General features: G+C 46.0%; 1 protein-coding gene across 2 annotated transcripts in view; it reads right to left on the reverse strand.

Moving 5' to 3' along the window:
* Plg (plasminogen) overlaps window positions 1-15,856 on the reverse strand; it is a 41,612-nt gene that overhangs the window by 8,775 nt on the left and 16,981 nt on the right. The window contains exons 8-16 of one of the 2 annotated variants that reach the window (XM_029533147.1): window positions 13,677-13,839; window positions 12,759-12,901; window positions 12,583-12,624; window positions 11,035-11,197; window positions 6,195-6,376; window positions 5,261-5,409; window positions 4,158-4,251; window positions 1,876-1,999; window positions 20-97 (exon numbers count right to left, since the gene is read on the reverse strand). In XM_029533147.1, coding sequence (XP_029389007.1) covers window positions 20-97; window positions 1,876-1,999; window positions 4,158-4,251; window positions 5,261-5,409; window positions 6,195-6,376; window positions 11,035-11,197; window positions 12,583-12,624; window positions 12,759-12,901; window positions 13,677-13,839 — 1,138 coding nt within the window. The remainder of the gene's footprint in view (window positions 1-19; window positions 98-1,875; window positions 2,000-4,157; window positions 4,252-5,260; window positions 5,410-6,194; window positions 6,377-11,034; window positions 11,198-12,582; window positions 12,625-12,758; window positions 12,902-13,676; window positions 13,840-15,856) is intronic. The other variant, XM_021221465.2, reaches the window with a different exon arrangement.

Here is a 15,856-nt window from a genome sequence, read left to right on the forward strand (position 1 = left end):
AGTTACCCATGGAACGTACTTCTCCAAACAGTGGGCAGCAGTCAGCACCCACTCTGGGGCTATTAAAGTACCTCCACAGAAGTGCTGTCCGGTAAACCTGGGGGACGGAAAACAAGAACTTTCATTAGGCCAGATGTTTTGTCCCATTCGGTTGCACAGAAAAGCAGGAAGGCACGTTCGTTCGTTTGCTCTTTTCCTTACTGTTTCTGTTCCCAGCAGAAAGGCCTGCCAGCCAGCTTGTGTGCAGGATGTTAGAGACATAGTACCATCCATCCAGACCGTTCTTAAGATATCTGGGAGAGTCTTGGATGCCACCTGTCCCCATGGAGCAGAGGCAGTGACTCCAACATGAAGTCCTGTAGCCACACTTTGTCCTGTTAGCCCTGGACCCCAACATAAACCACCAATCCAAACCTACCCTTGAGCCTGCCTTTATTCCTTATTGGCTAGGGCTTTGCAAACGGTCTTCATGAATTATCCTTTGTCAAATGTGACCCCAATAGCAGTAATGTGGATTAATAAAGTCACCAACTCCCAACCAGGGTGTAATGGCCAGAATACAAATGCAAATAACTTAGTGTGTAGGATCAGGTCAGGGAAAAAGAGGGGGAGGGAGACAGCCAGAAAATAAACCACTGTTCAATTTCAGAAGGAAACAAATTCTATTTGGCAGGTAAAGAGCATACAGTAAGGAGTTATTAAGTAGTTAAGTCAAGAAAAAAAAAAAAAAAAAAACAATTCTGTGGCTGGAGAGATGGCTCAGTGGTTAAAAGCACTGACTGCTCTTCCAGAGGTCCTGAGTTCAAATCCCAGCAACCCCATGGTGGCTCACAGCCATCTGTAATGGGATCTAATGCCCTCTTTTGGTGTGTCTGTCTGAAGACAGCAACAGTGTACTCACATACATGAAGTAAATAAATAAATCTTTATAAAAACAAAAACACTGACTGCTCTTCTAGAGGAGTCAAGTTCAGTTCCCAGCACATACGTGATGGCTCACAACCATGTAGATCCAGTTCCAAAGGATCTGGTCTCCAAGGGCACCAGGCACACACATGGTGCACATTTGTACATGCAGACAAGCACTCATAAATAAAATAAAAATAAATCTTAAAAAACAACTCAGTAACAAAGACGGTTCAGCCATCCATGTCCGCAACTGTTAGTGGGCTTCTACAAGCTCACAGAGGGCCCAGTGACAGCAATGGAGCATGCCCAGTGCTGTGGAAATGAGCCAGACAAGCTGACAAGCCTGCGCTGAGCCTGCTCCACATGTGTACTTTATGAGTCAAGCCCAGGAAAAGGGAATTAAGGTTTGCAGATGTGTTTTGAAGCTTGTGACCCTGCTTCTGCAGGCTCGGATGCACCTCTTAAGCAGTCATAAGCTGGCTTGCTCGTGGGTTTGAGAATGCACAAGCAACCTCTGTGTTAAACTCAAGGGGTCACCCCCAAAAAAGGCCCACGGGATTCTCAGACACCTGCATCTCTGACAGGCCAGCTCCTCTGTGAGCCCCAAGCTGCACGGCATCTCATTTGTGAAAATGTTTCTTTCATTTTACAACAGCCATGGCGTGTATGAACCCCTAAGGCACCTTCCATGTTTCCTGGGGATGTTATCACGTCACACAGTTCGTTATATTTACAGAATTTAATGACAGCATCCTAAATTTGTTTTGTTTTTCCTTAAATACCATTTTTGGTCATGTTCAGAGTAGAGAACCCAAGAGGACATCTTTTAGAATTTTATGTAGCTGTATATACTCCTTATGTTAGCAGAACAGGAGGGCGGGCACTGAAGCTCAGTGGCATAGGCTCAGCATAAAGGCTCTGCGAAGCTCATACAGACAGGTGGGAAATGTTTCTGCAAATCCTTACCTTGTTCTAAGGCTGACTTGCCAGGGCCAGGAGTGAGGGTTGGCCACGCAGCCACCCACCACCCTCCCAGGACATTTCTTCGGTTCCACCTGAGGTTTCCCACACTCAAAGGATGATGATGATGCTGTGAAGACATGGGAGAAGGTCACATTGCAGCAGATGTCCTGGTTCTGTCATACTGTCCTGATAAATTCATGGAAGGATTTTGGAGATCTGTGTGGGAAAAGCCATTGGGTGCTCAGGGCTTTAGGAGCTAATCTGTGGGAGCTTTGAAGACTAGAATGTTGAGAAAAAAATGAAGGCCCGGCTTGTGATATTTCTGATGGGAGTTTGTGGGTCTCTCAAAGACACTACTAGCCCTATGTGTGTGGTGTTTTGAATTAGGAGTCTGTGAGGTGAAACCTTTGCTTTGTTAGGATAATCAATGCTGGTCAGCCAGGACTGAAAACTCAGCTGCAATAAACAAGAGACCAGCATCACCTAGGTGGAATCTTCTAGAAACTGGTTCCCTTAGGGTCAGCATACAGGAGTTATAGTCCATTTGGGGCGGAAGTGGGGCAGGGATGTGCGTGAAGCTGGCAATGGAACTTAGAAAACTGTGTCTAAGCCTCTCCCCATGTGGTACTGCCTTCGAAGGCATGGAGGAACCGTGGAGAACAGTTGAGGCTTGGGGCCATGGGATATGACTGTTGGATACCAAGGCTTGACTCACACTGAGAAAATCAGACCCTCTGCTATCCACGGCTGCTGCAGAGAGAACCAGAGCCCTCTGAAGCAGGGACAAGGGCCCAAGGCCTGAATGCTAGGCCAGGAACCACTTAGGGGCAGCCTGTGCAGGGCAGGCAAAGACAATGGGGGTGGGGCAGGGCAAGGGATAGAAACTGAGTGTGGAGATTGAAAGGAGACACTGGGACCCTAGTGTCTCAGGGGCCAGATCCAAGTATAGAGGCCATCTCTTTCAGGTAGAGAGGCCACCAAGACAATTTCTTCCAAATATTAAAAAAGCACCCCCCACCCCAGAGAAAAAAGGTCACTCTCCCTTTCTCTAACTCTGGCATCCTCCGTGTCATCTTACAGTAGAATGGGCAGACAGGAACCTGCCTGTCCTTTCCCTCTCCTCCTACCCCCTGCTCTGCGCAAGAGCCACCTAACATGCTCCTAACCCCTGTCCCCAAAATACTGGGGACACAACTGTCCCCAAAGAGCTTTGCAAGCTAAGCCCCTCCCTCCAGTCCCCCCCCCGGCACCCCCTCCCCCAGAGGAGCTCACTGAAAGAAAGTCCACAGGGATACATCCTGACTGCAGAGTTGGTGAGCGCAGAGCAGAAGCAACCTCATTTTGCAGACACAGCCTTTGACTTGCCCTCCCAGTATCAAAAACCACGGTCAACCTTCCTTCCCTAGATCCAAGCCCCTTCCTCCCAAAAGAGTCTCAAATCCCCCATGAAGGAACCAGATGTGGTATCTCTAAGTTAGGTGGCTAGTGAATAGGACATCTGGGGTGGAGGGGGGGAGAGATGGCTAACAGAAATAGCTGCATTCGTTTTCACAGGGCTCATGGATGTGAACACTTGGTCCCCAGGTAGTAGAGCTGTTTGGGTAAGCCATGGAACCTTTTGAGATGGGGAGTCTTGCTGAAGGAGGTACATCACTAGGGCAAGGCTTTGAGAGTTTCTAACCTCAGCTTCTTTGGGTACCAATCCCTTGGATGGGATCCCTGGGTCAGCTGTTCCTACTGTTCCACTTCAGTCTTTGCCTGTGTGATTGCATACCCAGTTCCTTGGAACAGTAAGCCGGAAGTGCTTCCTTAAACTGCTTTTGGCCTGGGGCATTTTATTGCAGCAGCAGCAGCAGCAGCAGCAGCAGCAGCAGCAGCAGCAACAAAGTAGCTAGTGCATCCCATCCCAGCGGCTTTGAGCTTGTTTTACAAGCATCTCCAGCCAGCAGTGGAACAGTCATGGGAAGCCTCCCAGAGCCGATGAGTTCCCATCTCCACTTTGAGGATTTGGTATTAAGTTTAGTTGATACCGGGCAAGGCCAGTAACAGGCCAGGCTCAAGATGCCCATATGAAAGAGGGCTCAGGATGAGAGGCAGCCATTTTCTCCTCAGAAACCCTTGGCTCAAAGCCTGTCTGTGGTGGTTGATTGTTTTGTGTAAGTCCTCATGAAGAAGACAGTCACTCCATTTATTGGAAAGTTGTTTCCTTAACCCCCCCCCCAAAAAAAAATGCAAGAAGGGAAAGAGAAGGTGGGGCTGGGTATGGGAAAGAGGGAGAAACTTACCACACAGGGGGATGTCACAATAGTCATAAAGTTTTCTGGGGTTTGTTGTATAGCACCAAGGACCATTCACATCCCCATCTGGGTTTCGGCAGTACTGAAAGGAGACAGGCATTTGAGAGGAGGCTCCCCTGGAGTGAAGGGGGGGACCAGATGGGAGAGAGGTAGACCTTCCTTTTTGTCCTCGTTTTTATGGTAAGTTAGTTTAAAGTGCTTATAAAGCCTCTACTGTAGAATGCCCATGATCTTGTCTCTGCTCAAAGCAAGTTCCACCTGGAAAGCCACTCCCTGGGCCAGATGTGGGAGAGCCGGCCATCAGGGACATCAGGGCTGTCTTGTCATTGGTTGGCTTCAGTAATCTGGTGCCCCAGGAAGCCTTGTTGATTTAAAATGCTTGCACCCTCCATGGGTCAAGACAGAAGGGCAGCCGCGCCTTCTCTGATGCTGTTATATAATAATTGCAAATGTGCTCTCCGCTCCAAGGTCCCTGACTCCTACACCTGTGCTGTTCCCTGAGGAGCAGCTCCTAAAGCCTGTGGCACCCTAAGCAACAAGAGCGTCTTTTGTTCTAGTTAAATGACCAAGAGCTTCCAGAGAAGCCCAGAGTGCTGGGTGGAGGGTGTTCAGCAGAACCAACTACGGGCAAAGTGTTAGAATGTTAGGCCCTATCCCCTGACCCTGGCAGGAGGAAAAGGGCATTATGCACTGCACCAAGGGCCAATACTATGAACAACCATGCCAACATATCAAAGCTTCCAATTAAAAAAAAAAAAATTCCAAGAGATTCCTGGGAGTGTTGGAGAGTGCCCAGAGAGAGGACTCTCCTCTCTCCACACTTCTCTGCATGCAATGACTCCACATCTCTGCACACTAGTGAGGCCAGAAATCTGTCCCCAAACAGTGTCAGAATAGTCAATTGTAGGACACCCAGCTGTGGCCTCGGCTTTGGCCCCTCCCCACCCCAACCTACCTCAGTTTTCCCCTCCCTTTCTTTTCCCTTAACACCAAAGATCAGTCGAGGCAGGTTGGTGTAACACCCCCAGACTAAATCTGTTCAAGGATTGGTCAGGAAAACATATAACAGAACTCGAACCAGAGCGTCTTACGTTCTTTTCCAGACCCGCCCGTGGGTTTGTCTGTGGGGTGAAGATGCTGTGCCTGTGGGGCTCCTGGGCAGCCCATCCCTGGCAGGGGGTGCCAGCTGCAGTGACGGCCCTTTTGCCCCGATAGTCTTTGCCATTCCCGTTCATGCAGTCTGCAGGAAGGGAAGAGGGTGATGCGCCCCAGGTAGTCAGAGCATGATACAGCATAATTGTGTCAACGCTGGCTTGCTCTAATACAGTGGCTCTCAACCTTCCTAATGCTTCAACCCTTTAATATAGTTCTTCATGTTGTGGTGACCCCAACCACGGTTATTTTCATTGCTACTTCATAACTGTAATTTTGCTACTGCTATGAGTCGTGAGGTATATATCTATATGCAGTGTGATTGGTGCATGACTCCTGTTGAAAGGGTTGTTTGACCACCTCCCTCCAAAGGGGTCTCAACCCACAGGTTGAGAAGTACTGTTATGTTATGTTAGTGTTAGGCTGCCCTCTAGTGGCAGACCAGTGACTTAGCCCTCAAAGGCCAGGGTGCTGACAATGAGCCTGGTTCTGGAATTCGCCAGAGATGTTTACAGGCTTGGAAATGATCCCAACTTTGGTAGGATGTTTTCGAAGGGGAACTCAGACTAGGTCATAGGAAAACCCAGCTATACAACAGCGTGAATAGATACAACAGCGTGAATAGTTACAACAGTGTAAATAGTTACAACACGTGGAGGGCTTACAGGGAGCCTTGGAAAACTGTCCACCCACCTTCTGTCAACAACCATCTCCCTGCCTGCCCCAAGATAAAGCTGAGGCTCATTCTACACAGCAGACTCTCAGCCCACACGGGTACCCCATGCAGTGTGGGAGCATCTACATCAGTAACACTTCCTCCTCTGTGTCCAGTCTCCACAGCTGCCCACAAACATCTGGCCACTGGCTCCCTACCTGTCTCAGAGTTGCCCGGCCCACTTGGTACTTGGGAAACTGTGGGCAATTCTGCAACACTCCCTCCTGTCTCCGAGCACCGCTTCAGGTTGCAGTACTCCCACCTGACGCTCGGGTCAGTGGTGTAGCACCAAGGGCCCTTGTCATCATCCGGGTTCCTGCAGTAGTTCATCTCCAAGCCACTGTAAATCCCAAAGCAGTGTGGTCAGCCATGGTGGAAGAATTCCACTCCCTCTCAACTTTGTTTACAACAAAAGTGTTAGTGAAGTACCTTTGAAACATCCCACTGAGGATATTAACAATGCATTGTCACAAAACTGAGACAATGTAAATGTGTTTACAATGTATTATACTTTATATAACATATAGCTATTATAACAAATATATACATATATATACATCGTATAAATTTAAAAGCAAGTATCATAATATTCTCCTTTTGACACTCTAACACTTTTCCCCAATTTAGATCTTGAAATGTAATTTTAGATTTTAAAAAGCAATTATGAATATATCAATATCATTCTATGTATCACTACATGGGTATATTGAAAATGAAACTAAATATGTTACTCAAGCAAATCAATAGCTTATAAAGAGGAGAGTTCCCTAGCCTTGTCTGTTCTTAATGTAGTGAAAATTCTAAACATTTATGGTAAATGGAAATTATGAAGTTGATGTCACTGTAAATACGGTAAGGGTTGATTTGCATTTGAAAGCTTCGCAAAAGTTGGTCTGGAAAAATAAGTTCTCAGGCAGGATGTCATTTCTGTAGGATGCAGTCATGGGCAGGAGCCTTCTGTCTTAGATCCATCCTCTGCCTACGGAAGCCAGATTCAGACAGTAGAGGATGAGAGAAAGAAGTTGGAAGAGTCAGGGGAGATGACAAAGTCTCCTGGGGGCTCCAAAGGGCCTGAAATGTCGTGGGGGGGGGGGTCAAAAACCCACATCAGGTGATGATACTGGGGAACACTGGAGAATGCAACCCTTCTGTCCCCCAATTCCACCCAAGAACATTGTCCCAAGCTCCCAGAATCCTCATCCCTGCCGTCAACTCAGAGTCACCGTGACCTACGTCTCTGTGGGAACTGGAACCCAGTACCATCTGGAGACTCTGCAGATAAGAGACTTTGTCTCAAGCCTGTGCCCACAGCTGCAGGAAGCCAGTCAAGATCCCAAGGCACTGGATACGTGAGTGAACATCCTGCTCTCTTTTAGTTGTGATACTCTTGTATTGTGGGTTTGAATCTGAAATGTCTTCCATAGGTTCATGTTGTAAACACTTGGTCTCCAGTGGCTGTGTGAGGAGGTTCTGGTAACTTCGGCAGGCAGAGCCCAGCTAGAAGGAGGAGGTCACTGGAACCAGTCCGTAATACTGTATTATACATAATACATTATCATCTGTGGCCACTTCCTTTCCCTCTCTCTCTCTCTGCTGCTCTGTGTACAGCTTCCTCTACAGCACTGTGACATTCTGCACAGGCACAAGTCACGTGATCATAAACTTAACTCTCTGAAACCATGAGCCAGGAATAAAATGTTCCTGCCTTAGTTGTGCCTGTCTGGTATTTTTGTCACAGTGGTAAAAAGTAACTAGTCTGCCGCATGAGAAATAGGGATCTGAATAAAGATCTATGCCTTTGATAAACACGATTGTAAAATATAGCATTTTCATTAGCCCAGAAGTCCCGTCTCCACCATCTCCTCCCAGAGACCAACATTACAGTTTATTTTGTCCCAAATAGTTTAGCATCTCTTCTCAATAAAAGTATTCCCACGGAATCTAAACTTTTATATATTCTTTCCTGGACATAAAATTTCTGAGCTCCTTTCATTGCGTGATTGTACCAAAAAGTATTAATTTACACTTTTCTATTGATGATCACTACTGTGGTTGAGTCTTGGGCTATCATAAATAAATGAATATTTTTCATGATTGCCTTCATAAATAAGCAAACCTATAAATATTTTTCTTTAAAAAAAGAAAACTATTTACCCAGGTGTGGTGGTTTGTTCCCCTAATTTCTGCACTCAGGAAACAGAAGCGGGTAGGTGGGCGTCTGCGAGATCCAGGTCAGGTCTAAGCCAGCCAAGACTATATCACTAGGGCTAGGTTAGATGACAACTTTGTCAGATCTACCCTTCCCTCTTGACACAGGTTCGGGGGAGCTAGCTCGGGTTGCCACGTTTGCATAGAAAGCACCTTTGCCCACTGAGCCATCTCATTAGCCCCACTATGCATATTCTTAAAGATTTCTTTGAGGAATAGTGATTGTATTTCATGAGGTAACTATTCAGGAATAGAATTGCAGATTTATAGGGTAAACGCATGTCTGCTTAACCTTACGAGAAGCCATAGGCGGATTCCCAGAGTCATTGTGGTATTTACACTTAAACAAGTATGTGTGCTGATCCCACATCAATTACTTAGCCATCCGGGTTGGTTTTTTTTTTTTTAAGTTTATTTTTGTGTTACTTGTCTTAGTGTTTGCCTGAATGTCAGTGTGCTATATGCATGCTTTGCCTATAGAGATCAGAAGAGGGATGGTTCCCCTGGGACTGCAGTCACACCCAAGTGTGAGCCGGCATGTGACTACTGGGAATTGAATGTAGGACCACTGAGAAAGCAACCAGTGCTCTTAAGCACTGAGCTATCTCTCCAGCCCCCAACCTACCAGTTAAATACCTTGGACTTGCAGTAAGTGCATGGGACAGCTCAGGTGTTTTGATGGTTAGTTTATGTTATAATTAATGAATTATTTTTTGTGTATGTATAAATGAATTATTCTGTGTATGTGTACCTGCATATACATATACATGTGTGTGTACCTGCATATGTATATTATGTATATGCAGGTAAGTGTGTCATGATGTACGGTGGTTAGTTGTCCCTTCTCATGTGTCTGCTTTAGCAAAAACATCCTCTCATAAGACAGTTCTCAGAAAAACATTAAATGACACAACGGAGTCTCCACAGAATACAAAATTTCCACTTCACACATTTTTCTCTATTCTCTTATCACCACTTACTCCTGTCTTTTTATGAGCAGCCACGTCTAATCTGTGCTAGATGGACATTTCTGTAGCTATTATTCTAAGTTCTTTGATGGCTGACAATGCCAGACTTTCTCAGTGTTTCTCAGGCTATTGGACATTTGTGTCACTTTCCCTGAGAAATACCTACTTGTGTCTGTTACCATTTTTTACAATATGGGTGGGGGAAAATGCTTATGTATCTGTACTTGAGGCATCTGTCACACATATGGATTGAGAAGAATTCTTCTCCCAGTCTCCAGTCTCCCAATATCTGTTTTCTAAATGATGACGTTTGTAAATTTTTCATTTTATTAAAAACAAAAAATATCATAATTTAAAATATTTTTTGCTTAAAAGATTTGGCTTTCCCCAGGTTACGGATATGCCTTTCTCTTTTCTCCCCCCAGAAGTCTCACATTTCAGCTTTAGTTATTATCACTTCTGCACTGAGCTCTAACAGCTATGGCAAATCTAGTGTGATACAGAAAGTGTAAGTCAGGGATGCACACTTTGAGTTTGCTGGGTTTGGAGTTTGGGTTGGTGGGGTTGGGGCGGCGGTGTTACACACAGCATCTGCTATTCCTTTACCGTTCTGGAAAAATATGCTCTTTATGCACTGAGCTGCTTTGCTGTTTGCATAGAAATGCAGGGTTTGTTTCTGAACTGCCCCCATTTCTGTGCCCCTTCCTGCTGACACAGGACACTCAATGGTCTCGATTGCTGTCTGTGGGCCTCACCAAATAGTTTATGGTCTTTATAGCATCGCTGATGATGTTTACAATTTTACGGTTTGATTGCGTGTAGCTAGGACAGACGTACAATGACTGGTCTGTTGACTTCATGTATACCTACTGCTCCTTGAACATGTAAATTCACTCAGTCGCTATGACTGTGTCCATTGGTCATCTGCCTGTGAACCAGAATGCCTGTTCTTCATTTTAGAACGTGAGGCCCTCCCTTCTTCTATCTTTTGTTCTTTTCCTCTCTCTCTCCTTCCCTTTCTCCTTCTGTCCCACCCTTTATTCCTTCTTCCTTTCTTCTCTCTCTCTCTCTCATATCCTTGGTCCCTTCTTTCTTTCCTTTTCTTCCTAATTTGCTTTTTCCTTCCTTCTGTTCTCCCTTCTTTCATTCCTTCCTTTCTTCCCCTTCCTCCTTCTCTTCTTTCCCTTCCTTCCCTCCCTCCCTCCCTCCGTCTCTCCTTTCCCTCCCTTCATTCCTTCCTTCCCTTCCTCCCTCCTTCCTCCTTAATTAATATTCTCTCTTCCTTCCACTGTCTCACTGCAACGGCTCCCAATACTCTTGCTCTCTGGCAACTCATACCCCGTGAGAACACTGCACTTCTGGCTAGTAAGGCTTCCCAGGTGAGGTGACTGAAAGAAATGGAGATGCAGATGCCGATAGAAATATTAGCCTGTGAGCCAAACACAAAGCTCCACTCCAGTGATGTGCAGTGGAACGACCCAGCCCGATGATGAGAGCCAACAACAGCCTTAGTGCAGGGAAGCAGTGGTACTAGTTCTAAGCTTGATGGTGACTTGTTGGTGACTTGTTCTCACAAGGATTTCACCAATGGGACCTTACCACCTCCACGGATCCCCCTTGCTTCTACAGAATTTCTCAGGAAAAGGGAGCCAGTTAATGGCTTCTCTTCGTTCAGGCCCATTTCTCAAAAGCCAAGTTCCTGTCATATTCTGCCCTCAGTAATCTCAGAAAAATTTGGTCCAGATGAGTTAGCCTAAAGCATGGGGCACATGGAAACCTAAGCTAGCCATTGATCTTCTCGTGGTGAAAATCAAAGACATACGCGTCTGGGAAGTTCTCTGGGGTCTTCGAATGCCTGTGTGGAACCATAGCTACCCAGGACTGGCACTTCTTCCCTGTGATGGTAGTGGACGATGTGCCCCGATAGCTCTGCCCATTGCCCTGGTAGCATTCCTGGACCACAGGTGTTTCCTCCTCTGGTAGAACTGAAATCAAAGCAGAAGAAATTGAGACCAATAAGATCTGATACAGGCAGACCTGAGCACTAATTTACGACACATGAAGTAAAGCAGTCTTGGAAATCCCATTTTGTGTGTGTGTGTGTGTGTGTGTGTGTGTGTGTGTGTGTGTGTTGCATGTATGTGTATGTATGTGCGTGTATGCTCACACACAACAAGTACACCATTTATAGTGTTGTACCACATATTGAAAAAAACCTTGGAAGATCAATAAAATTGGCCAGAGTGTTGATAACTGGAAATGTCATTATGTACAAGTTATTTTTATGAATTGCTACTAGATGTTCATGAGCACAAGAGGCCAGGATGCTCTACAATGAGGGCACCAGACAGGACTGGGCTAGACCTATCATTCTTGCAAACTTCCCTAGACTCCCTTTAGTCATAGGATACCAAAGCTTCGAGCTTCTGGGAATGGGGCAGAGCTGCTCCTGTCTCTAGGACATAAGAAAAAAAAAGCCATTTATTCTCAGAGGTGACCACAGCAGGACTCTAGCTGGTTATGATTGTGAAATAGTCTTGGTTAGTTGTGAGTGGATCCTCAGAGGCAGGAACTTCACAAAATAAGAACAAAATAGAAATTCAAGGAGCAAAACACACAGCATTGGAGATGAAGAACCCCTGCGAGGGGCTGATGACCAGACGACAGAGTTAAGCGAGCAGCCAGTGAGCTTAAACGTACATGGGTAATGGGTCCCACATGACACAAAAGGAAAGGATGGGTGGTGGCAAGGAGACCTCGGACAGAATCACGTTAATGATGGACTTAAAGTCAACCACACACAATTAAATATAAATGCAAATATCTCAGTCAGAAGGCTAATGAGACACATCACGCAAACACTAACGTAGGCAGAGCTGCAAAGCCTCTGTTCAAATCAGTAACGATAAACTTCAGAGTTTCCGAGACAGAAGGAGTATTTTCAGAAACAATGGCATGACAAAGGAGACATCATCCCATCGAGAAGGTAAAGATGTCTTCGATGGGTATGTGCCTGCCAACAGAGCTTCACAATACAGAAAGCAAACAGAAGCAAACAAAACAGACAAATCTGCAGTTAAAGTCGGACCTCTAAGCAATGCCGTAGGAATACAGAACCCTCATAGAGTTTGCAAGGTGACTTTTTTGTTGTTGTTTGTTTGTTGTTTTTGTTTTTTCGAGACAGGGTTTCTCTGTATAGCCCTGGCTGTCCTAGAACTCACTCTGTAGACCAGGCTGGCCTTGAACTCAGAAATCTGCTGCCTGTGCTGGGATCAAAGGCGTGCGCCACCACGCCCAGCTGCAAGGTGACTTTTCTAAGCTTCCCAAACACAACACAAGTCAAGATTTCAAGTGCTTGGGAGTCACTCACCAAGGGTGTATCCGGTGCCACGGGCGAACAACAGGTGAGATGCTATAAATGAAACATAGAAGCCTCGCTCCAGCCCACAGCAAGATTAAGGAAGCAAAGGTACCACACCCTGATACACGGTGAAGACAAACTTGAACAGAGCGGCCGCTCACTGAGCTCTGGAGACCCACTCTTACCTGAGGAATCTGACTGGTCAGGTGATGCTGAGGCCTCGCAGGACGGAATCTCACAGTACTCCCACCTCAGCTGGCTGTCAGTGGTATAGCACCAGGGAGCAGATTCTCCATCTGGGTTCCGGCAGTAGTTCTCTTCCAGATTTCTAGAATGGAAGCATGAGTTTCGCTCTTCAAAGACTTTCAGTGAGCAAGGCGTGCACATGCTTATTAGAGGGAGTGCTGTACATGTCTAACACGCTAGAATCGTGCACGCTGAATGATTGACAGGTACCAGGAGGAAGCTTGAATTGGGCTTAGACATCGCATGGCATGGCAGGTAATCTGGCATAGAAGAAGCAATGACTAAAATATATTCTGTGGGCTGGAGAAATGGCTCAGTGGTTAAGAGCACTGACTGTTCTTCCAGAGGTCCTGAGTTCAAATCCCAGCAACCACATGGTGGCTCACAACCATCTGTAATGTGATCTGATGATCTCTTTTAGCATGAGGGATAATGCTACATGCAGATAGAGCACTCATATACATAAAATAAATAAGTAAATATTATACATATACATATATATGCACACATTTATGTGCATACATATATTCTTTGACTTCATGTGATGGAATAAAATAAGTCTTTAGTTCTGGCTTCGGTACTACATTGTATGCTGGAGCAATGAGGATTTTCCCCGAGTCTCAACCTTACTAACTCTAGAGCCCTAGAGTTTGCATTTCTAGTAAATCCCTGATGGCATCGGTGGGACACACTTCGAGAAAGATTGTAACTGGTAAGACACTGCTGAATGTCTCTTTGCTTGCACGTGACCTAATCGGTCTTCATTCTTGAATTTTGTTATACTACAACCAAGGTGAAGTCAATGGGGTCTGCATCCTACAGTCACAGGAGTGAGGAAGGAGACAGGAGGGACATACTTGCAGGGGAAATTCTCTGGTGTCCTGTTGTGCCTATGAGGGGTTTGCTCACTCCAGCGCTGACAGGTCTTCCCGGATACGGTGACAGACACGGTCCCTCGGTAATTTTCACCTCTTCCCTTCAGACATTGGTAGGTTGGGCCGGGTGGGGGCGGGGGTGTTGCTTGAATAGGGGAAAGAATTGATCGTGAACGGTTTTCCATTAAGAATGCACCGACAGATGTTTTGGGAGGATGGAGGCAGGATCTCTCCGCTATGCCCTCTCTTACTCCTCTCAGGATTTTACACTTGGGGACAGCTTAGTGTTTTCAGTTTGGTGGCCTGTGTATCTACACGGTCATTTTCATCAGGAGCATCTCTAAAGATGGACCGCGGGGCCAGATGCTTCTGTCTCTAGTGTTTTGTGTTACTTCATCAAGCATGGAAAGAGTCAGTGTTAGTCCTCTCTCACTTCCAGTCCTTACACATGCCTTTGATCAGGCCCTTCTGAGAAACATATATGATGCAGTAGACAAACACAAATGACCACCACCCATCTCCCATAAAGGCACACAACTGAGAAAGAGCCCGTGGGAAAAGGTGAATGTCTTAGATACATATGCCCCCACCCTCAGAGCTTCAAAATACAGAAGGCGAACAGTTAAACCCTAAGGGAAATAGATGAATCTACAGTTAAAGCTGGATATGTAACCACCTATCTCTCAATAACCAATAAAACAAAAATACAGACAAAAAAAACACTAACTAAATATCTTTAAGAAAAAGTATGCAACTAGAAATTAAGACTTTGTTGGGCTGTGGGGGTATATGTTGTAAGAAGGAAGACAGCCTGAGCAATCCCTGCTTTTCAGTGATGGCAGGGCAAAGGAGGATGGCTGTCCCTGTATGTCTTTTCTAGCATTTGCTCAGGGCCTGTCTACCCTTTGAGACTCTCCGTTCCCATCCCCAAAGAAGGAACCGTGTGACATAGCTTCCCCCACGTGTCATTTTTATGCGCCCTACCTCTCTTGAGCACCCCCAAGTTATACGGCTAAAACAGCTGGGCGCCCACTGACATCTGTGTTGATAACTAAACCATTAGAAGGAAAAAACACTCTGTGTGGTCATGAAGTTCATGGAACAGCCATGCTGTCAGGCTCCTTCAGCTCAGGGAAGACTGGCATGGCAGAGCTACAGCCCAGAAATCTGCGTCTGAGCGTGCCTGAAGAAGGATGCTGCCCCAACTAACTCCATGTGGTCCTTTTGTCTCTAGTTTGCCTCTGACTCTTTTCTTCCTGGCTCCCTTGGTTCTGCAGTCACCTTGGATTTGAGAAATGACTGGAGGGATGGATAAACAGCTTTATGTATGTGCATGTGTGCACATGTTCATGTGGTGGCCAGAGGATGATCCCAACTGTCATTCCTTAGATATTTTTACTTTTTGTTTTTGAGACCGCGTCTTTTACTTGGAAGTTGCCAAGTAGGCTAGGCTGGCTGGGTAGCAAGCTAGGTAGGGATCCACTTGCTTCCACCTGCCTTGGCCTGCCTCCACCTCCCCACTGACACTTGGCTGGTCTCTCTCTCTCTCTCTCTCTCTCTCTCTCTCTCTCTCTCTCTCTCTCTCTCTCTCTCTTTCTGCCATTTCTCTTTCCCCCTGCCTTTCTAGCTTGTGGGGCAAGCATTTAACCTACTGAACTANCTCTCTCTCTCTCTCTCTCTCTCTCTCTCTCTCTCTCTCTCTCTCTCTCTCTCGATGTGAGTTTTGAAGGTTGAACTCAGACCATTAAGCTTGTGGGGCAAGCATTTAACCTACTGAACTATCTCCTTGGCCTCTGGATTACGACAAAAGGGTTCAGGCAAGAAACACTGAACCTTCAAGACTCAGTTACCCATGATGGAGAAGCTACATCACAGGTGAACAGTCAGCTCCTAGGAACCAGAGTGTTCCCTTAAGATGATGATGATGATGATGATGATGATGATGATGATGATGGTGATGGTGGTGATGGTGATGATGATGGTGGTGGTGGTGGTGGTGGTGGTGGTGGTGGTGGTGGTGGTGAACATGACAACCACAATAGCTTCCCCAGCAGAAGCAGAGCTGATATAGCCAAACTACTTATAACCAAGACTTTCTAATCCACCAACTCTATCAATCTCAAGCCCTTCTTTGTTTCCCCCTTTCTAGAAAGTCCCTGAGC

The sequence above is a fragment of the Mus pahari genome, chromosome 21 (genome assembly GCF_900095145.1).
Source record: "Mus pahari chromosome 21, PAHARI_EIJ_v1.1, whole genome shotgun sequence".
Classification (NCBI taxonomy): domain Eukaryota; kingdom Metazoa; phylum Chordata; class Mammalia; order Rodentia; family Muridae; genus Mus; species Mus pahari.